Here is a 23,090-nt window from a genome sequence, read left to right as displayed (position 1 = left end):
GCATCCCAGGATCTGCATCCTGCATCATCCTGCATCCTCCAGCATCCCGAGATCTGCATCCTCCTGCATCATCCTGCAACCCAGGATCAGCATCCCACATCCTCCTGCATCCCAGAGGAACGGGATCTGCACCCCACATGCTCCTGCATCCCAGGATCTGCATCCTCCCACATCCCTGGGATCTTGGGATCTACATCCTCCCGCATCCCTGGGATCCCGGGATCTGCATCCTCCTGCATCCCAGGATGTCCAGGTGCCCCCATGTCCCGGGATCCCTGGATCCACCTCCTCCCACAGCCCAGGATCCAGGATCCACTCCCCCTGGGTCTGCTTGCTGGGATTGGGGATTCCAGAGCTGTTTTTATTCCCCTTCCCCACTCCCCCTCACATAAAAGCTTCGCCCCGCGAGTCCCAGCTCCTCCTGCTGCCGCTGGGATCCCACCCGGGTCCAGATCCCATTCTGGACATGGGATCGCATTCCAGATGCTGGATCCCATTCCAGATGCTGGGATCCCATTCCAGATCAGAATCCCATCTGGATGCTGGGATCCTGTTCTGGATGCTGGATCCCATTCCGGATGCTGGATCCCATTCCAGATGCTGGGATCCCATTCCGGATCAGAATCCCATTCTGGATCTGGATCCCATCCGGATGCTGGGATCCCATTCTGGATCCAGATCCCATTCCAGATGCTGGGATATTATTCGGGATCTGGATCCGGATCCCACTCTGGATGCTGGAATCCAGTTCCAGATGCTGGGATCCCATTCCAGACCCAGATTCCATACTGGAAATGGGATTGTGTGGATGCCGGGTCCCGTTCCGGATCTGGTTCCTATTCCGGATACTGGATCCCATCTGGATGCTGGGATCCCATTCCGGATCTGGATCCTGCTCCTGCTCCCGAATTCCTCAGTCGTGCTGGGGCCGCAGCTTCATCTCGGTGAAGGGGATGGAGAACTCGAAGCCCTTCCAGGGGAACCAGTGCACGCCCTGAGGGGGAGCACAGTGTCACCTACAGAGCCTATAGACCCCCTATAGACCCCTATGGACCCCTATAAACACTATAGAACCTTATAGGCACCTGTAGATCCTATAGACCTTACACGCACCTTAGGGCACCTATAGATCCTACAGACCCCTATGGCCACCTATAGACCCCTATGGACCTCTATAGACCCCTATGGACCCTACCAACCCCAACAGACCCCTATGGGCACCTATAGACCCCCTACAGACTCCTACAGACCTTATAGATCCCTATACAACAGTACAGACCCCTATAGGCACCCTATGGCTCCCTATGGCCACCCATGGTTCCCTATAGATGCTATAGGCCCCCTGTGTCCTTTATGGCTCCCTATGGTCCGTATAGGACCTCAATGGCTCCTTATGGACCCTATAGGACTTCATGGCTCCTTATGGCCCCTATAGGTCCCCTATGACCCCTATGGTTCCCCATAGCCCCTATAGATTCCCTATGACCCCAATGGCTCCCTATGGAACCTATGACCCCTATAGATCCCCTGTGACCTCAATGGCTCCCTATGGCCCCTCTAGCATCACCCATGACTCGTATGGCTCCCTATGGAGCCTATGACCCCTATAGATCCCCTGTGACCTCAATGGCTCCCTATGGCCCCTCTAGCATCACCCATGACTCGTATGGCTCCCTATGGACCCTATGGCCCATATAGGTCCCCTATGACCTCAATGGCTCCCTATGGCCCCTATAGGTCTGCTATCACCCCTATGGTTCCCTATGGGCCCTATAGGTCCTCTATGACTTCAATGGCTCCCTATGGCCCCTATAGGTCCCCTGTGACCCCAATGGCTCCCTATGGCCCCTATAGGTCCCCTATGACCCCAATGGCTCCCTATGGCCCCTATAGGTCCCCTATGACCCCCATGGCTCCCTATGGCCTCTATAGGTCCCCTATGACCCCAATGGCTCCCTATGGCCCCTATAGGTCCCCTATGACCCCAATGGCTCCCTATGGCCCCTATAGGTCCCCTCTGGCCCCTATACATGCCTGGTGGCCAGTGGTGACGCCGTAGCGGCCGTTGAGGTTGGCGTAGTGGCAGTTGCGGTACCACCAGGCGCCCGTATAGGCGACGGCGCAGGGCCGGGGGCGGCGCTGCAGGTCGTGGTCGCGCGTGGAGAAGGGGCTCCCGGCGTGGTACGAGAGAGCGTCCCCTGCAACCCACGGGGACACAGATGTTCCCAGTCCCTCCCAGTGCCTCCCAGTTTACTCTCAGTGCCTCCCAGTGCCCCCCCAAACCCCTATTTCCCCCCTTAACTACCCATAGAATACCCACAGTTGCCCTCCCAGTGCCTCCCAGTCCCTTCCCAGTGCCTCCCACTCTCCTCCCAGTCTCTCCCAATACCTCCCAGTCTCTCCCAATGTGATCCCAGTTCCTCCCAGTGCCTCCCAGTTTACTCTCAGTGCTTCCCAGTGCCCCCCCAAACCCCTATTTCCCCCCTTAACTACCCATAGAATACCCACAGTTGCCCTCCCAGTCCCTCCCAGTGCCTCCCAGTCCCTTCCCAGTGCCTCCCACTCTCCTCCCAGTCTCTCCCAGTACCTCCCAGTCTCTCCCAATGTGATCCCAGTTCCTCCCAGTGCCCCCCAAGATCTGTATTTACCCCTTAACTCCCTTTAGAAGCCCCACAGTTGCCCTCCCAGTGCCTCCCAGTCCCCTCCCAGTGCCCCCCAGTCCATAACAGTCCCTCCCACTCTCCTCCCAGTCTCTCCCAATGTGATCCCAGTTCCTCCCAGTGCCCCCCAAGACCCGTATTTACCCCTTTGACGCGCTTTAGAAGCCCCACAGTTGCCCTCCCAGTGCCTCCCAGTCCATGACAATTCCTCCCACTTTCCTCCCAGTCTCTCCCAGTGCCTCCCAGTCCCCTCCCAGTGTCTTCCAGTCCCCTCTCAATGCCTCCCAGTCCCTCCCAATGCCTCCCAGTGCCCCCCAAGACCCCTATATCCCCTCTTAGCCGCCCTATTGAAGCCCCCTAGCACCTTCCCAGTCCCCTCCAGTGCCCACCCAGTCCCCTCCCAGTCCATAACAGTCCCTCCCAGTGCCTCCCAGTCCATCCCAGTCCCTCCCAAGACCCCTAAATCCCCTCTTACCCCCCCACTGAAGGCCCCTAGCACCTTCCCAGTCCCTCCCAGTCCCCTCCGAGTGCCTCCCAGTGCCCTCCCAGTGCCTCCCAGTACCGGCGGTGCCACTGTAGGCCCCCAGTTGGAGGCGGTACTGGTGTTGGGGGCCAAGGACGGCGAAGTCCCGGTACTGGGCGAAGGCAGAGGAGTTTGGGGTGCGGAGGTCGACGCGGAGCTCGTGGGGAGCCGAGGCCGTCAGAGCGTGCAGAGCAGCATTGCCTGCACCCAAACTGGGAGTCCAAACTGGGAACCTCCATACTGGGAGACTCCAAACTGGGAGACCCCAAAACCCCTGGGAACCCCCCAAACCTCTGGGATACCCCAAACTGGGGTCCCAAATCCTGGGACCTCTATACTGGGAACCTGAAAGGTGGGACCTCAAACCGCCTGCACCCCAAACTGGGAGCCCAAATTGGGGAACCCCAAACTGGGAGAACCCCAAACCCCTGGGAGATCCCATACTGGAAGCCCAAAACTTGGGACCCCCAAACTGGGAGCCTCAAAGGTGGGAACTCAAACCCCCTGCACCCCAAACTGGGAGCCCAAACTGGGGAACCCCAAACTAGGAGACCTCCAAAACCTCTGGGAGACCCCAAACTGGGAACCTCAAAGGTGGGACCTCAAACCTCCTGGAGCCCAAACTGGGGGACCCCCAAACTGGGACCACCCCAAACTTGAAGCCCAAACTGGGGAACCCCAAACTGGGAGACCCCAAAAGCCCTAAGATCCCCAAACTGGGAACCTCAAAGGTAGGACCTCCAACCCCCTGCACTGGGACACCAGTTTGGGGTCCCCAGTTTGGGGTCCCCCCTCACCGAGCCAGAACTCGCCGCTGACGTTGCCGAAGCCGAGCTCGTACTCGTCCCACCCACGCCAGAAATCGGTGCTGCCGTCACGCCGGCGCTGGAAAACCTGCCGGAGGCCTCCCAGTGTCTCCCAGTTCACTCCCAGCTCCTCCCAGTGCCCTCCCCCCGCCCCCCATAAACGCCATCCAGCTCCTCGCAGTCCCTCCTTCTTCCCTCCCAGTGCCTCTCGGTCTCTCCCAGTGCCCTCCCATCCCCTCCCAGTACACCCCTAGTCCCATCCATCCCCTTCCATTCCCACCCAGTGCCCTCCTATCCCCTCCCAGTGCCCTTCCATCCCTGCCCAGTCCCTCCCAGTGCCCTCCCATTCCGTCCCAGTCCCTCCCAGCGCCCTCCCCAGTCCCTCCCAGTGCCCTTCCATCCCCTTCCATCCCCTCCCAGTGCCCTCCCAGTACCCCACCACCCCCTCCAAGTCCCTCCCATCCCCTCCCAGTGCCCTCCTATCCCCTTCCAGTCCCTCCCAGTGCCCTCCTATCCCCTTCCAGTCCCTCCCAGTGCCCCCCCATCTCCTCCCATCCCCTCCCAGTCCCTCCCAGTGCCCTTCCATCCCTGCCCAGTCCCTCCCAGCGCCCTCCCATTCCGCCCTAGTCCCTCCCAGCGCCTTCCCCAGTGCCCTTCTATACCCTCCCATCCCCTCCCAGTCCCTCCCAGTGCCCTTCCATCCCCTTCCATCCCCTCCCAGTCCCTCCCAGTGCCCTCCTATCCCCTCCCAGTCCCTCCCAGTACCCCACCACCCCCTCCAAGTCCCCCACATCCCCTCCCAGTGCCCTCCTATGCCCCTCCCAGTCCCCCCCCATCCCCTCCCAGTTCCTCCCAGTGCCCCCAGTCTCACCACCCAGCCGCCCCCGTCGCTGTCCATGTCGCAGAAGACGCGGATCCCCGGGTTCGATTCCCCCCCGGGGAAGATGCGGGCGGGGCGGGACGGGCGGGGGCCGTTCAGCCGCTCCTGCTGGCAGTCCCGGGGCCGGGGAGCCCGCGGGGGGGCTGGGGGGGGGGAGGTGCTCAGCACCCGGCACTCATCCTGCACCCCCAGATCATGCACCCCCATCCTGCAAACCCACCCTGCACCCGGCACCCATCCTGCACCCCCATCTTGCACTCCAAACCGTGCACCCGGCACCCATCCTGCACCCCCAGATCATGCACCCCCATCCTGCACCCCCAGCCAGGGCTCAGCACCCTATCCTGCACCTCAATTGTGCACCCGGCACTCATCCTGCACCCCCAGCCTGCACCCCCAGATCATGCACCCCCATCCTGCACCCCCAGCCAGGGCTCAGCACCCTATCCTGCACCTCAATTCTGCACCCGGCACCCATCCTGCTCCCCCAGCCAGGGCTCAGCACCACGGAACTCAGCACCACCGCCTGCACCCCAATCATGCACCCAGCACCCATCCTGCACCTCCAGCCTGCCCCCCAAACTATGCACCCGGCACCCATCCTGCACCCCGAATCATGCACCCAGCACCCATCCTGCACCCCCAGCCAGGGCTCAGCACCACGGAACTCAGCACCACCGCCTGCACCCCAAACTATGCACCCGGCACCCATCCTGCACCCCGAATCATGCACCCAGCACCCATCCTGCACCCCCAGCCAGGGCTCAGCACCACGGAACTCAGCACCACCGCCTGCACCCCAAACTATGCACCCGGCACCCATCCTGCACCCCGAATCATGCACCCAGCACCCATCCTGCACCCCCAGCCAGGGCTCAGCACCACGGAACTCAGCACCAGCTCCTGCACCCCAAACTATGCACCCGGCACCCACCCTGCACCCCCAGCCACGGCTAAGCACCACAGAGCTCAGCACCACCATGTGAACCCCAATCACGCACCCAGCCCCCATCCTGCACCCCATCCTGCACCCCAATCGTGCCCCCAGCCAGGGTTCAGCACCCCTAATCAGAGGCTCAGCACCTCCAAATAGAGCCCAGCCCCCCAGGACCACCCATGCTGCACCCCAAAGCACATACGCAGCACCCTCGAGCCGGGCCCAGCACCCCAAAGCACCCATCCTGCACCCAAAGCACGCGCTCAACATCCCCAAATTGGGCTCAGCACCCCCTAACTGGGGCCCAACATCCCAAAGCACCCATCCAGCACCCCCAAAGTGGGTTCAGCACCCCTAAACTGGGGCCCTGCACTCCCAAAAGCACCCAATCTGAACCCCAAAGCAGGCACTCAGCACCATCAGACTGGGCTCAGCACCCTCAAAGCACCCATCCTGCACCCCCAGCACCCTCAGACCGGGCTCAGGACCCCCAGCACCCCAAGTTTCCCCACTCACGGGTCTCAAACGTGGCCTCCAGGGGGCTGGGCGACCCCTGCCCCCCCCTGCCCCACAGCTTCACCCCATAGCGCTGCGCCGGCTCCAGGCCCCACAGCTCGTGGCTCCTCACCTCGGGGGGCAGCTGCACTGTCTGGGGGGGACAGGAAGATTTTGGGGTCCCCCAGGGCACTTTTGGGGGCCCCCAGGGCAATTTTGGGGTCTCTTTGGTGGCTTTGGGTTTCCCCTGGGCAGTTTCGGTTGTTCCTGAGGAGCTGGAGGTTCCATGGGGAAATCTTGGGGTTCCACCAAGAATTCTGGGGTCCCAGCAGAGGGTTTGGTGTCCCCTTGCGGGGGGGAGTTGGGGTCCCCAGGGTGGGGTCAGAGGTTTTAGGGTGCCTGGTGGTGTCATTACCTTTTGGGGTACCCCATGGGGTTATTGGGGACCTTGAGGAGGCTGAGGTTCCAAGAGAAAACTTTGAGGTTCCACCAGGAATTAGGGGGCTTGGGGGTGGGGTGAGGTCCTTTTGAGGTGATCATTACCGTTTGGGGTCCCCCGTCAGGGCCGTATACGAGGTCGTAGCCGTTGGAGGGGACATCAGGGGGCGCCCAGTGGAGCCAAGCACTGCGGGGCCACAGGGTCCCCACCCAGAGGGTCCCTGGGGCACCTGAAGTGGGGGGGAACAGTTAGAGACCCCCCAGTGAGCACCCCACCATGCAGGAGGCCCCACGGAGCTTCCCACCAGACCCCAAACATCAACCATCAGCTGTTCCACCATCAGCCATCAACGATCAGTTGTCCAGCCCTCACCAGTCAACCATCAACCATTCCAGCATCAACCATCAATTGTCCAACCATCAGCCATCCACCCACTAACCATTCAACCATCAACTGTCCAACTGTCCAAGCATCAACTGTCAAACATCAACCAGCCTATCACCAATTGTCCATCCAACCATCCAACCATCAACCATCCAAACATCAAATGTCCAACCTTCCAACTGTCCAACCATCAACCAATCAACAATCAACCCCATCAACCATCAACCAGCCAACCACTGACCAGCCAACCATTGAATGTCCAACCATCAGCTGTCCCACCATCAATCATTCAACCATCAGCCATCCAACCATCAACCATCCAGCCATCAATGGTTTAAGGTCACATTTTTAAGGTCACAACTTTAAGGTCCGGCTGGATGGGGCTCTGAGCAACTAATCTGGTTGAAGATGGCCCTGCAGTGGGGTTGGTGATGACCTTCATGGTCCCTTTCAATCCAAAACATTCCAGGCTTCCATGATCTGTCCACCTACCAGTCCAAGCACCTCTCCACCCAGTTGTCTAACTGACCTGTCACTTGTCCAGCCATCAACAATCCACTCGCAAACTCAGACGTCCACATAAATACCCAACTGTCCAACCATTGAAACATCCAACTGTCCAGCCGTCCATCCATCCAATCATCCGACCACCCCTCCATCCACAAAAATATCAAGCCATCTTTCCATTTATTCACCCATCCAAGTGACCATCCATCTGACTACCTACGCATCCATCCATCCATCCATCCATCCATCCATCCATCCATCCATCCATCCATCCAATCATCCATCCATCCAATCATCCAATCACACCTTCATCCATAAAAATATCAAGCCATCTTTCCAATTATTCACCCATCCAAGTGACAGTCCATCTGACTACCTATCCATCCATCCATCCATCCATCCATCCCTCCCTCCATCTATCCATCCATCCCTCCATCCCTCCAAACTCACACACCCATCCCATCACCGACACCCTTAATAGCATCCAAGAGATGCTCCAAGTTCCCACCACACCCCAAGCACCAAGACCGGCCCTGGCCAAGCTCCTGCTGCCCCAAACCATCACTGAGCAGGCACAGATGATGCCCACAGCCTCCTCACCTGTGACAGCATCAGTGGAGATGGGGCCCAGGCGCTTCTGACCCCACATACCATACAGGTTGAACTTGTAGTGATGGGACGGGGACAGCCCAGGCACAGTCACTGTGCGAGAACCACCGTCCACGGGCACCACCTGGGGCTGCCCTTGGACATCCTTGTACTCCACTGTGAAGGAGTCAAAGGTGCCCTTGGGGATGTTCCACTCCAGCTGGACTGAGTTCGGGGTGATGTGAGGAGCTGTGAGATCACCCAGACGGGGCTCAGATGGGGGTTTCTCCTTTAGTGGAGCTGGAGCTGCAGTAGAGAGGACACAATGCAGGGCATGAACAGCCTTCCATCTATCCATCCATTCAAAAACCAACCAACAATTCCTCTAACCATCCATCCATCCATCCATCCATCCATCCATCCATCCATCCATCCATCATGCACCTCTCCACCCTTCCAACCCTCCATCCCACCATGTGTCTGCCCATCCATCCCCTCCTCCATCTGTGAATATTCCCCAGTGCCTTCAAACTTGCGTAGTCCCATCCATGTCCTTATCTATCCATCCAACTTTCCATCCATCCATCCATCCATCCATCCATCCATCCATCCATCCATCCATCCATCCATTCATCCATCCATCCATCCAACATTCCACCCATCCACCCTTTCATTCAACCTTTGATCATAGAATCAGAAACATAGAATAACCAGGTTGGAAGAGACCCACTGGATCATCGAGTCCAACCATTCCTATCAATCACTAACCCATGTCCCTCAGCACCTTGTCCACCCGTGCCTTAAACCCCTCCAGGGAAGGTGACTCAACCCCCTCCCTGGGCAGCCTCTGCCAGTGCCCAATCACCCTTCCTGTGAAAAATTTTTTCCTAATGTCCAGCCTAAATCTCCCCTGGCGGAGCTTGAGGCCATTCCCTCTTGTCCTGTCCCCTGTCCCTTGGGAGAAGAGCCCAGCTCCCTCCTCTCCACAACCTCCTCTCAGGGAGTTGGAGAGAGTAATGAGGTCTCCCCTCTGCCTCCTCTTCTAAAGGCTAAACACCCCCAGCTCTCTCAGCCGCTCCTCTTGTTCTCCAGCCCCTTCACCATCTTTGTTGCTCTTCTCTGGACTCGCTCCAGAGCCTCAACATCCTTCTTGTGGTGAGGGGCCCAGAACTGACCCCAGGATTCGAGGAGCGGTCTCACCAGTGCTGATCCATCCATCCATCCATCCATCCATCCATCCATCCATCCATCCATCCATCCAACCATCCCTCCATCCATCCACATAACCATCCATCCATCCATCCATCCATCCATCCATCCAACCTTCCTTCCAACCAGCCTTCCATCCATCTAACCATCCCTGCCTCCCTCCCTCCCCCCACCCCCCAGCCAGATGTTCCCACTAACAACTGGGCCCAAGGGACCGGGATGAGCCCTGCTGAAGCTCTTCCACCTCCAGCAGCCAAATGGAGCTTGGATGCACCCGGCACAGGCCCTCACCTGTCATGGTGTCAAGGAAGATGGGACCTAGACGTTTCTGCCCCAACATCCCATACAGGTAGAAATTGTAGCGGCGTGATGGGGACAGCCCAGGCACGGTCAGCGTGCGGGAACCACCGTCCACCAGCAGTGACTCCAGCTGCTCTTGGGCATCCCTGTACTGCAGCGTGAAGGAGTCAAAGGTGCCCTCAGGGACGCTCCACTCCAGCTGGACGGAGTCAGGTGTGATGTTGGAGGCTGTCAGCTCGCCCAGGATGGGCTGGGATGGAGATTCCTCCTCCTCTGTAGCTGGACCTTCAACAAAGAGGACACAATGTGGGCTGTAAATATATATCTCTCCTTCCTTCCTTCCTTCCTCCCATCTATCATCCCGTACATCCAAACTCGCATGCACCCAACCTATCACCCAAACCCTTGTTAGCATCCAAGAGGTGCTCAATATTCCCACCACACCTAAGGCTCCACAACAGGCCCTCATCAGGACCTTCTCCCACCTAAAAGGCAGCACCAAAGGGGACACAGAAGCATCTCCAGCCTCCTCACCTGTGATGATGTCGGTGGAGACGGGGCCCAGGCGCTTCCGACCCCACACCCCGTAGAGGTTGAACTTGTAGCGGTGTGACGGGGACAGCCCAGGCACGGTCAGCGTGCGGGAACCACCGTCCACGGGCACCACGTGGGGCTGCCCTTGTGCATCTCTGTACTGCAGCATGAAGGAGTCAAAGGTGCCCTCAGGGACGCTCCAGTCCAGCTGGATGGAGTCGGGGGTGACCTGGGAGGCTGTCAGCTCGCCCAGGACTGGCTGTGATGGGGGTTCCTGCTCTGGCTCGGCTGCAGCTGCAGACAAGGATGCAATGTAGGGCATGAACAACCCAAACCTCCTCTCACCATCACATCTTTACATGCATCCACCCTACTGGTTACCAAATAACCCATCTCTCCGTTCACGTTTCTGCATCCATTGGTACTAGAATCCACAGTTCCACTCAGCCTTCCAACCAACCAGATGCTCCTTTGTTCCTCCAACCAGCCAGATATCCAAACACAACTCCCAACATCCACGCATCCATTGAGCCACCAAGCCACAAGGTACCGATCCATGAAACCATCTCTTTGTACACTGAACCATTCAACCAGTGGAACAACAGTCCAGCCCTCAGTCCCACCCTCTCTCCTTTCCTTCCATTCTTTCCTCCCTCCCTCCCTTCCTCCCTCCTTTCATTCATCGATCCATCCATCATCCCATACCACCAAGCTCGCACACAGCCATCCCATCACACACACCCTCGTTAGTTTCCAAGAGATGTTCCCAGTTCCCACCACACCCAAGGCTCCAGGCCAGTCCCTAACCAAGCTCCTACGGCCACCCAAAGGCAGCACCCAAAGGGGTCACAGAAGAATCTCCAGCCCCCTCACCTGTGATGATGTCAGTGGAGATGGGGCCCAGGCGCTTCCGACCCCACATCCCGTAGAGGTTGAACTTGTAGCGGCGTGATGGGGACAGCCCAGGCACGGTCAGCGTGCGGGAACCAGCATCCACGGCCACCACCTGGGGCTGCCCTTGTGCATCCCTGTACTGCAGCGTGAAGGAGTCAAAGGTGCCCTCAGGGACGCTCCAGTCCAGCTGGACGGAGTCAGGGGTGACCTGGGAGGCTGTCAGCTGGCCCAGGACTGGCTGCGATGGGGGTTCCTCCTCCTCCTCTGACTCAGATGCAGCTGCAATGGACAGGGGACAATATAGGGAATGAGCATCCAGAAGTCCCTCCAAGTATTCAGCCATCCATGTCTACATCCCAACCTCCATCCATCCATCATTCCATCCCTCTATCCAGCCATCCTCCATCCATTCATGCAGACACTCGTGAAGCCTCCCCTCCAAGTGTCCCTTCACCCTTCACCCCAATGTCCCTTCACCTCTCCTTCCAGCCTTAACCCTGTTCCACCCATCACCCTTCAAACCTTCCACCAATCCATTCTCCTGATCCTGAAGGGAGGAGTTCAACATCTGTGGCATCATCCATTTATTCACCCATGTCTTTGTCGTTCTTTCTTCCACCCACCAATCCCTTTATCTGTCCATTTGATCTTCTCTCTCTGCATTTGCCCATCCTACAATCCATGCTCTGTCCCTTCAATCATCCATCTCTCCATGCACAATTCCGTCCACTCGACCTTCAATCCATTCTTCTGCTCAATCATCCTATCACTTATCTTCCATCCAACCACTTATCTACCCAGGCAACTGCCCCTCCAATCACCTTACCATCCAATCAACCTCTTAACCAACAATCCACCAGCATCCATCCATCCATCCATCCAACCATTTCCTTAACCCATGAACGACACACTCATCCAACCGACTATTCAACCACCCATTCATCTTTTCACCCAAGAAGTCAGACACGCATCCACCTATCCAATCACTCATCCATCCATCCATGAATCATACAACCATAAATCTATCCGTCCACACCTTTCCCATCACCCACACCCTCGTTAGCGTTCAAGAGATGTTCCCAGCTCCCACCAGCCCAAGGGCAAGGACAGGCCCTCATCAAGCTCCTACTTCCACCACAAAGGCAGCACCAAAGGGGACACAGAAGCATCTCCAGCCCCCTCACCCGTGACAACTTCGGTGGAGATAGGGCCCAGGCGCTTCCGACCCCACACCCCGTAGAGGTTGAACTTGTAGCGGCGTGATGGGGACAGCCCAGGCACGGTCAGCGTGCGGGAACCACCATCCACAGGCACCACCTGGGGCTGCCCTTGGGCATCCTTGTACTGCAGCGTGAAGGAGTCAAAGGTGCCCTCGGGGACGGTCCAGTCCAGCTGGACAGAGTCGGGGGTGACCTGGGAGGCTGTCAGCTCGCCCAGGACTGGCTGGGATGGGGGTTCTTCCTCCGGTTCTTCTGGAGATGTTGCTGCAATGGAAAGAACACAGTGCAGGATATGAATATACTTTCATCCATCCATCCATCCATCCATCCATCCATCCATCCATCCATCCATCCATCCATCCATCCTTTTAACAACCAACCAATCATTCCTCCAAACATCATTCAATCCTCCATGCACCTTTGTCCACCCATTAAATCATTCATCCTTCCATCAATCTATCCATTCTATCCAGTCCTCCACCCATTCACCTTTCCATCCCATCATCCATACATCCACCATCCAATTCCTCCAAACTCGCTCACCCCTTTCCCATCACCCACACCCTTGTTAGCATCCAAGACATGTTCCCAGCTCCCACCAGACCATGTTATAAGGCCAGGCACTGACCAAGCTCCTGCTGCCACCCAAAAACCAGCACCCAAAGGGGTCACAGGAGCATCTCCAGCCTCCTCACCTATGACGATGTCAGTGGAGATGGGGCCCAGGCGCTTCCGACCCCACACCCCGTAGAGGTTGAACTTGTAGCGGCGTGACGGGGACAGCCCAGGCACGGTCAGCGTGCGGGAACCAGCGTCCACGGGCACCACCTGGGGCTGCCCTTGTGCATCCTTGTACTGCAGCGTGAAGGAGTCAAAGGTGCCCTCGGCGATGCTCCAGTCCAGCTGGACAGAGTTGGGGGTGACCTGGGAGGCTGTCAGCTCACCCAGGACGGGCTGGGATGGGGGTTCCTGTTCTGGCTCTTTTGGAGGTGGTGCTGCAATGGAAAGAACACAGTAAAACTCTTCAGACAGGATAGGAAGGGTAGGACAGGACGCGGGGTAGCCCTCTTTGTAAGGGAGGACTTGGACACTGTTGGGATGGATTGTGGTGAAGAGGAGATTGACTGCCCATGGGTTAAAATCAGAGGAGCCCACAAGAAGGTAGATTTTGTGATGCGAGTCTGTAACAGACCACCCAGCCGAGGGGAAGCAGCTGATGAGCTCTTCTATAAACAGCTGGGGTTAATCTCTAGATCAACAGCTCTCATTCTTGTGGGAGACTTCAGTCTTCCTGATATCTGCTGGAAGTACAATAGAGCAGAAAGGAAGCAGTCTAGGAGGTTCCTGGAGTGCGTGGAAGACAACTTCCTCGCACAGCTGGTGAATGAACCAACAAAGGAGGGTGCCCTCCTGGACCTGCTGTTTGTGAACAGAGAAGGCCTTGTGGGGGATGTGGCAGTAGGTGGACGCCTAGGACAAAGTGACCATGAGATGATAGGGTTTTCTGTTCTAGGTGAAGTGAAGAGGGTGGTTAGCAGGACAGTAGCATTAAATTTCCAGAGGGCAGACTGTGAACTCTTCAGAAGGCTGGTTGGCAAAGTCTCATGGGAGACAGTCCTTAAGGGCAAGGGAGCCCATGAGGGCTGGGAGCTCTTCAAAAAGGAAATCCTAGCAGCTCAGGAGAAAGTCATCTCCATGTTCCGGAAAAAAAAGCTGGCAGGGGAGAAAGCCAGCTTGGTTGAACAGAGAGATCTTGAGTGATATCAAGAAGAAGAGAAATGTTTATGGGCTCTGGAAGAGGGGACAGGCCTCTTGGGTGGACTACAGGAAGGAAGTGAGATTGTGTAGAGAAAAAATCAGAAGGGCTAAGGCTCAGCTAGAAATCAGATTGGCAAAGTCTGTGAAAGATAACAAAAAATCCTTCTATAAATACATAAATAATAAAAGGAGGACTAGGGAGACCATCCAGTCCCTATTGGACGCAGAAGGAACAACAGTGACAGGGGATGAGGAAAAGGCTGAGGTACTTAATGCCTTCTTTGCCTCAGTCTTTAATTGTAAAGAAATCGTTCCGTCTGTGTACAAACCCAGGAGCTAGAGGAGCCAAATGAGGCTCCCATGATCCAAGAGGAGGTGGTCAGAGCCTTGCTAGCCCGACTAGACACTCACAAGTCTATGGGGCCGGATGGGATTCACCCAAGGGTATTGAAGGAGCTGGCGGATGTGCTGGCCAAACCCCTTTCCATCATCTTCCAGCAGTCCTGGAAGACTGGGGAAGTCCCACTGGACTGGAGGCTGATGTTGTGCCCGTCTACAAGAAGGGTCGCAGGGAGGACCCAGGGAACTCCAGGCCTGTCAGTCTGACCTCAGTGCCAGGGAAAGTCATGGAGCAGGAGATCTTGAGTGCGATCATGAAGCTCATGCAAGAGAACTGGGTGATCAGGCCCAGTCAACACAGGTTCACAAAAGGCAGGTCTTGCCAAACTAACCTGATCGCCTTCTATGACAAAGTGACTCGACTACTGGGTGAGGGAAAGGCTGTGGATGTATCTTCCTGGACTTCAGTAAAGCCTTTGACACAGTTTCTCCCAGCATTCTGCTTGAGAAAATGTCACCTCTGGGCTGGACAAGTGCACACTCTCCTGGGCGGAAAACTGGTTGGCTAGAGGGCCCAGAGAGTGGTGGGAAATGGAATTAACTCCAGCTGGAGGCCAGTTCCAAGTGGGGTTCCCCAGGGCTCAGTGCTGGGTCCAGCCCTGTTCAATGTCCTTATCAATGACCTGGATGAAGGCATTGAGTGCACCCTGAGCAAGTTTGGGGACGACACTAAGCTGGGTGGAAGTGTGGATCTGCTGGAGGGTAGGGAGGCTCTGCAAAGGGATCTGAACAGGCTGGACTGCTGGGCAGAGTCCAACGGGATGAGGTTTAACAAGGCCAAATGCCGGGTCCTGCACTTGGGGCACAACAACCCTGGGCAGATCCAGACTAGGAGAAGTCTGTCTAGAAAGCTGCCTGGAGGAGAGGGACCTGGGGGTGTTGGTTGACAGCGACTGAACATGAACCAGCAGTGGCCCAGGTGGCAAAGAAGGCCAATGGCATCTTGGCTTGGATCAGACACGGTGTGGCCAGCAGGTCCAGAGAGGTTATTCTCCCTCTGCACTTGGCACTGGTGAGACCGCTCCTTGAATCCTGTGTTCAGTTCTGGGCCCCTCACCACAAGAAGGATGTTGAGGCTCTGGAGCGAGTCCAGAGAAGAGCAACAAAGCTGGTGAGGGGGCTGGAGAACAGGCCTTATGAAGAAGGGCTGAGAGAGCTGGGGGTGTTTATCCTGGAGAAGAGGAGGCTGAGGGGAGACCTCATTGCTCGCTATAACTACATGAGAGGAGGTTGTAGAGAGGAGGGTGCTGGCCTCTTCTCCCAAGTGACGGGGGACAGGACGAGAGGGAATGGCCTCAGGCTCCACCAGGAGAGATTTAGGCTGGACATTAGAAAAAAAATTTTCACAGAAAGGGTCATTGGGCAACGGAACAGGCTACCCAGGGAGGTGGTTGATTCACCTTCCCTGGAGGTGTTTAAGGGATGGGTGGACGAGGTGCTAAGGGGCATGGTTTAGTATTTGACAGGAATGGTTGGACTCGATGATCCGGTGGGTCTCTTCCAACCTGCTTATTCTATGATTCTACGTAGGACATAAATAGACCTCCTCCAAATTGGCCATCCATCCACCAATCCAACTATCTATCTATCTATCCATCCATCCATCCATCCATCATCCCACCCCTCCATCATCCCATCCCTTCAAACTAGCTTGTACCTTTCCCATCATCCACATCCTTGTAAGTATCCAAGAGATGTTCCCAGTTCCCAAAAGCCCAAGGGACAAGGACAGGCCCTAATCAAGCTCCTACTTCCACCCCAAAGGCTGCACCCAAATGGGACGAAGAAGCATCTCCAGCCACCTCACCTGTGATGATGTCGGTGGAGATGGGGCCCAGGCGCTTCCGACCCCACACCCCGTAGAGGTTGAACTTGTAGCGGCGTGATGGGGACAGCCCAGGCACGGTCAGTGTGCGGGAACCACCGTCCACGGGCACCACCTGGGGCTGCCCTTGTGCATCCTTGTACTGCAGCGTGAAGGAGTCAAAGGTGCCCTTGGGGACGGTCCAGTCCAGCTGGACGGAGTCGGGGGTGACCTGGGAGGCTGTCAGCTCTCCCAGGATGGGCTGGGATGGGGGTTCCTGCTCGGGCTCTTCTGGAGCTGGGGCTGCAATTTAAGGAATACAGTGTAGGCCATAAATATACTTTCATCCATCCATCCATCCATCCGTTTATCCATCCATCCATCCATCCATCCATCCATCCAGTGTTCTATGCATCCATACATTCATAAATGAACCAACCATTCTTCTAACCATCCATCCATCCTCCAGGCACCTTTGTCCACCCATTCAACCATCCATCCTTCCATCAACCTATCCATGCTACCAATCCTCCATCCATTCACCTTTCCATCCGATCATTTGTCCGTCCGTCCGTCCTTCCGTCCATCCATCCATCCATCCACCCACCAAACCAACCAGTCATGAATCCATCCATCCAATCTTCCATCAACCCAACTAACTTTTCTTCCATCCATATATTCAACCAAACTACCTTCCACCATCCCTATATCTACCCACTCAACCTCCCATCCTTACACTCACATTCCACCCAGCTGTGCCTGCATCCAACCATCCAAACCACCATTCCAGCAGTGGAACTGCCACAAACCCATCCAGATTCAATCCCTTCAATCACCCCATAACCCATTCGTAATTCCACTCATTCACCTACGGATTCAGCCATGCATCCATCCCATAACCCATTTACCCTCCCATTGAGCCATAAAGACTCAGGACACCAATCAATGAAACCAACTCTCTGTTCATTGAAGCATTCAAGTAATGAAAAAACAGACTCTCCATCCATCCATCCATCCATCCATCCATCCATCCATCCATCCATCCATCCATCCATCATCCCATACCTTTAAGCTCGCACACACCCAACCCATCACACACCCTTGTTAGCATGCAGAAGATGTTTGAAGTTCCCACCACACCCAAGGCTCCAGAAAAGGCCCTGACCAAAATCCTCATGCCACCCAAATGCAGCACCTAAAGGGGTGACAGAAGTATCTCCAGCCCCCTCACCAGTGACGATGTCGGTGGAGATGGGGCCCAGGCGCTTCCGACCCCACACCCCGTAGAGGTTGAACTTGTAACGGCGTGACGGGGACAGCCCAGGCACGGTCAGCGTGTGGGAACCACCATCCACAGGCACCACCTGGGGCTGCCCTTGGGCATCCTTGTACTGCAGCATGAAGGAGTCAAAGGTGCCCTCCGGGACGGTCCAGTCCAGCTGGACGGAGTTGGGGGTGACCTGGGAGGCTGTCAGCTCTCCCAGGACTGGCTGGGATGAGGGTTCCTCCTCTTGTTCGGCTGCAGCTGCAGACAAGACACCATGTAGGGCATGAACAACCCAAACCTCCTCTCACCATCACATCTTTAAATGCATCCACCCTACAGGCTACCAAATAAGTTATCTCTCCATTCACCCTACTGCTTCCATTCGTCCTATAATCCATAGGTCCACTCAGCCATCCAACCAACCAGATGCTCCTTTGTGCCTCCAGCCAGCCAGATATCCAAACACACTTAAGAACATCCAATCATCCATTTATCGATCCTTTTATCCATCCATCCATCCATCCATCCATCCATCCATCCATCCATCCATCACCCTATCGATCAAAGCTCGCACACACGAATCCCATGACTCACAGCCTTGTTAGCATCCAAGAGCTGTTCCCAATTCCCACCAGCCCAAGGCACAAGGACAGGCCCTGACCAAGCTCCTGCTGCCACCCATAAACCAGCACCCAAAGGGGACACAGGAGCATCTCCAGGCCCCTCACCTGTGATGACGTCAGTGGAGATGGGGCCCAGGCGCTTCCGACCCCACACCCCGTAGAGGTTGAACTTGTAGCGGCGTGACGGGGACAGCCCAGGCACGGTCAGCGTGCGGGAACCACCATCCACAGGCACCACCTGGGGCTGCCCTTGTGCATCCCTGTAGTGCAGCGTGAAGGAGTCAAAGGTGCCCTCAGGGACGGTCCAGTCCAGCTGGACGGAGTCGGGGGTGACCTGGGAGGCTGTCAGTTCGCCCAGGAGTGGCTGGGATGGGGGTTCCTCCTCCGGCTCTTCTGGAGCTGGGGCTGCAATTTAAAGAGCACAGTGCAGGACATAATTATCTTCTCATCCATCCATCCATCCATCCATCACTCCATCCATCCATCCATCCAGTGTTCTATGCATCCATCCATTCAAAAATGAACCAACCATTCCTCTAACCATCCATCCATCCATCCATCCATCCATCCATCCATCCATCCATCACTCCATCCATCCAACCATCCATCCTCCATGTGCCTTTGTGCACCCATTCAACCATCCATATTTCTATCTATCCATCCGTGTCCCCCATCCTCCATTCATTCTCGTCTTCATTCCCATCACTTGTCCGCCATCCATCCATCCATCCATCCATCCATCCATCCATCCATCCACGTATGTTTCCACCCATCAATGCACCCAACCAACCATCCATCCATCCATCCATCCATCCATCCATCCATCCATCCATCCATCCATCCATCTAACGTTCCATCCATCCATCCACTCACCAACCCACCCATGCATCATCCCACGATGCCAAACGTGCTTGCGCCTTTCCCATAATCTACACCGTTGTTAGCTTTCAAGAGTTATTCATAATTCCCACTAGCCCAAGGGACAAGGACAGGCCCTGACCAAGCTCCTGCTGCCATGCCAAAGGCAGCACCCAAAGGGGACACAGGAGCATCTCCAGCCCCCTCACCTGTGACAATGTCGGTGGAGATGGGGCCCAGGCGCTTCCGACCCCACACCCCGTAGAGGTTGAACTTGTAGCGGTGTGACGGGGACAGCCCAGGCACGGTCAGCGTGCGGGAACCACCATCCATGGGCACCACCTGGGGCTGCCCTTGTGCATCCTTGTACTGCAGCGTGAAGGAGTCAAAGGTGCCTTCAGGGACGCTCCAGTCCAGCTGGACGGAGTCGGGGGTGACCTGGGAGGCCATCAGCTCACCCAGGATGGGCTGGGATGGGGGTTCCTGCTCTGGCTCATCTGGAGCTGGTGCTGCATGGGAAGGAACACAGTGCAGGACATGAATATACTTTCATCCATCCATTTATCCATTTATCCATCCATCCATCCACCCACCCACCTACCAATGCATGTTTCAACCCATCAACCCACTCAATCAACCATCCATCCCTCCATTCCATCCATCCATCAACATTACTTGTCCATCCGTCCATCCATCCATCCATCCATCCATCCATCCATCCATCCATCCATCCATCAATCCAGCCAGGCAGCCAGCCAAACTACCAAGCATGGCATCCATCCATCCATGCATCTATTCAACTGCCCACTCATCCATGCCTTTCTGCTTCTATCGCTCTTGGAATCCCTCCATTCAGTCATCCAGGCACCTAAACATTCATTTCATCCATCAACCTTCCATCTAACCAGGTGAGCATCCAACAGTGCAAACCAACAAGCCCATGAGCCAATGTCAATGTACTCCTCCCATCCACCAACCAATCCAACCACTCACAATTGCATTCATTCCCTCAGCCAAATATTCAGCCAAACAACCCTCAATACATCCAATCATTAATCCCTCCCTCTCTCCCTTAATTCACGTTTCCATTCAGCTATCCATTCATTAAAGTATCCATCCATCCACCCATCCAATTAGGCAAGATGCTACGCATCCATCCACCCTTCCATCCAGTCAACTGTCTGTCCATCAATCCATCCATTCATCCTTCTATACATCCAAATTTCCATCTATCCACTCAAACAACCATTACCCCTTCCATCCACCACTCACTCCCACCAAATTTCCCTGAATCAAACCACCACCCACCCCCAGCCAACACCCAAGAGCTTCCCATTTCCCACCAGGCTCAAGGGACAAACATGGGCCCTGTCAGACCTTCTGCCCTCCCCAAACTAAGAGCCCAAGGAAGGTAAGAAAGGGGCCTGTAGATGTCCTCACCTGTGAGGATGTCGGTGGAGATGGGGCCCAGGCGCTTCCGACCCCACACCCCGTAGATGTTGAACTTGTAGCGACGTGATGGGGACAGCCCAGGCACAGTCAGCGTGCGGGAACCACCGTCCACGGGCACCACCTGGGGCTGCCCTTGTGCATCCCTGTACTGCAGCGTGAAGGAGTCAAAGGTGCCCTCGGGGACGCTCCAGTCCAGCTGGACGGAGTCGGGGGTGACCTGGGAGGCCATCAGCTCTCCCAGGACGGGCTGGGATGGGGGTTCCTGTTCTGGCTCGGCTGCAGCTGTAGAAAAGGACACAATGCAGGGCATGAATAACTTATACTTCCCTTTGCCCATGCATCCATCCTCTTCATTCACCCGTCTGCATCCGTCGGTCCTAGAATCCACAGCTTTACTCCTCCATCCAACCGACAAAATGCTCCTTTGTTCTTTCAGCCAGCCAGACATCCAATCACACTTCCTAGCATCCACCCATCCATTGAGCCATCTGTCTGTCCATCCATCTATCCATAGAATCATACAATCACCAGGTTGTAAAAGACCCACTGGATCATCGAGTCCAACCATTCCCATCAAACACTAACCCACGTCCCTCAGCACCTCGTCCACCCGTCCCTTCAATCCCTCCAGGGGATGTAACTCAATCCCCTCCCTGGGCAGCCTCTGCCAGTGACCAATGACCCTTTCCATGAAAAATTCTTTCCTAATGTCCAGCCTAAACCTCCCCTGGCGAAGGTTGAGTCCATTCCCTCTTGTCCTGTCCCCTGTCCCTTGGGAGAAGAACCCAGCTCCCTCCTCTCCACAACCTCCTCTCACGTAGTTGTAGAGAGCAATGAGGTCTCCCCTCAGCCTCCTCTTCGCCAGAATAAACACCCCCAGCTCTGTCAGCCGCTCCTCTTGTTCTCCAGCCCCCTCACCAGCTTCGTTTCTCTTCTCTGGACTCGTTCCAGAGCCTCAACATCCTTCTTGTGGTGAGGGGCCCAGAACTGAACACAGGATTCGAGGAGCAGTCTCACCAGTGCCGAGTCCAGAGGGAGAAGAACCTCCCTGCACCTGCTGGCCACGCCGTTTCTGATCCAAGCCAAGATGCCATTGGCCTTCTTTGCCACCTGGGCCACTGCTGGCTCATGTTCAACCAACACCCCCAGGTCCTTCTCCTCCAGGCAGCTTTCCAGCCTGACTTCTCCTAGTCTGCAGCTGCTCAGGGTTGTTGTGCCTCAAGTGCAGGACCCAGCATTTGGCCTTGTTAAACCTCATGCCATTGGTCTCAGCCCAGTGGTCCAGACTGTTCACATCCCTCTGGAGCCTCCTGACCCTCCAGCAGATCCACGCTTCTACCCAGCTTAGTGTCGTCCGCAAACTTGCTCAGGGTGCACTCGATGCCTTCATCCAGGTCATTGATAAAGACATTGAACAGGGTTGGACCCAGCACTGATCCCTGGGGACACCACTTGGAACTGGCCTCCAGCTGGAGTTAACTCCATTTCCCACCACTCTCTGGGCCCTCCAGCCAACCAGATTTTCACCCAGGAGAGCGTGCACCTGTCCAGGCCAGAAGTGACAGTTTCTGAAGCAGAATGCTGTGAGAAACTGTGTCAAAGTCTTTACTGAAGTCCAGGAAGATACATCCACAGCCTTTCCCTCACCCAGTAGTCGAGTCATTATGTCATAGAAGGCTTGTTTAGGAAGACCTGTCTTTCGTGAATCTGTGTTGACTGGGCTTCATCACCTGGTTCTCTTGCATGTACTTCATGATAGCACTCAAGATCACCTGTTCCTTCCATCCATCCATCCATCCATCCATCCATCCATCCATCCATCCTCCCTTCCCTCCAAACTTGCACACAAGCAACCTATCACTCACACCCTTCTTGGCATCCAAGAGATGCTCCATTACCCACCACACATGGGGCTCCAGGCCAGGCCCTGACCAAGCTTTGATTGCCTCCCAAAGGCAGCACCCAAAGGGGACACAGAAGCATCTCCAGCCTCCTCACCTGTGACGATGTCGGTGGAGATGGGGCCCAGGCGCTTCCGACCCCACACCCCGTAGAGGTTGAACTTGTAGCGATGTGACGGGGACAGTCCAGGCACGGTCAGCGTGCGGGAACCACCATCCATGGGCACCACCTGGGGCTGCCCTTGTGCATCCCTGTACTGCAGCGTGAAGGAGTCAAAGGTGCCCTCGGGGACGCTCCAGTCCAGCTGGACAGAGTTGGGGGTGACCTGGGAGGCCGTCAGTTCGCCCAGGACTGGCTGGGATGAGGGTTCCTGCTCGGGCTCGGCTGCAGCTGCAGACAAGGACACAAAACAGGGCACTGAGCATCCATCAAACTGTCCGTTCTTACAGCTCTGCATCCACCCATTCATCCACTCTGCCAACCTCCAGTCTCTTTTGTACTCAATAGGCCACATATCCATGTAACATTCAACAAATTGTCTCTCCACCTCTCCCATCCATCTGCCCAGACATGGAGGATCCATTGCAACTGTCCAAGCAAACACTGCATCATCCATCCATCTATCCATCCATCCATCCTTCATCCCATACC

The 23,090-nt window shown here is 56.0% G+C and overlaps 1 protein-coding gene across 1 annotated transcript in view; it reads right to left on the bottom strand.

Moving 5' to 3' along the window:
* Positions 1-217: 217 nt before the first annotated feature.
* Positions 218-23,090, bottom strand: part of LOC138733939 (tenascin-X-like) — a 58,952-nt gene continuing 36,079 nt past the window's right edge. The window contains exons 26-44 of the mRNA XM_069881459.1: positions 22,536-22,829; positions 20,526-20,819; positions 19,295-19,594; positions 18,333-18,632; positions 17,569-17,862; positions 16,336-16,640; positions 13,072-13,354; positions 12,341-12,640; positions 11,136-11,435; positions 10,263-10,556; positions 9,720-10,013; positions 8,232-8,525; positions 6,845-6,969; positions 6,323-6,455; positions 4,861-5,012; positions 3,981-4,077; positions 3,223-3,384; positions 2,035-2,198; positions 218-994 (exon numbers count right to left, since the gene is read on the bottom strand). Coding sequence (XP_069737560.1) covers positions 914-994; positions 2,035-2,198; positions 3,223-3,384; positions 3,981-4,077; positions 4,861-5,012; positions 6,323-6,455; positions 6,845-6,969; positions 8,232-8,525; positions 9,720-10,013; positions 10,263-10,556; positions 11,136-11,435; positions 12,341-12,640; positions 13,072-13,354; positions 16,336-16,640; positions 17,569-17,862; positions 18,333-18,632; positions 19,295-19,594; positions 20,526-20,819; positions 22,536-22,829 — 4,466 coding nt within the window. The 3' untranslated portion in view covers positions 218-913. The remainder of the gene's footprint in view (positions 995-2,034; positions 2,199-3,222; positions 3,385-3,980; positions 4,078-4,860; positions 5,013-6,322; positions 6,456-6,844; positions 6,970-8,231; positions 8,526-9,719; positions 10,014-10,262; positions 10,557-11,135; positions 11,436-12,340; positions 12,641-13,071; positions 13,355-16,335; positions 16,641-17,568; positions 17,863-18,332; positions 18,633-19,294; positions 19,595-20,525; positions 20,820-22,535; positions 22,830-23,090) is intronic.

Source organism: Phaenicophaeus curvirostris, unplaced genomic scaffold, assembly GCF_032191515.1.
Source record: "Phaenicophaeus curvirostris isolate KB17595 unplaced genomic scaffold, BPBGC_Pcur_1.0 scaffold_48, whole genome shotgun sequence".
In the NCBI taxonomy this organism is placed as follows: Eukaryota; Metazoa; Chordata; class Aves; order Cuculiformes; family Cuculidae; genus Phaenicophaeus; species Phaenicophaeus curvirostris.
The sequence above is the reverse complement of the archived record's forward strand: the minus strand, read 5'-3'. Positions and strand labels throughout refer to the sequence as shown.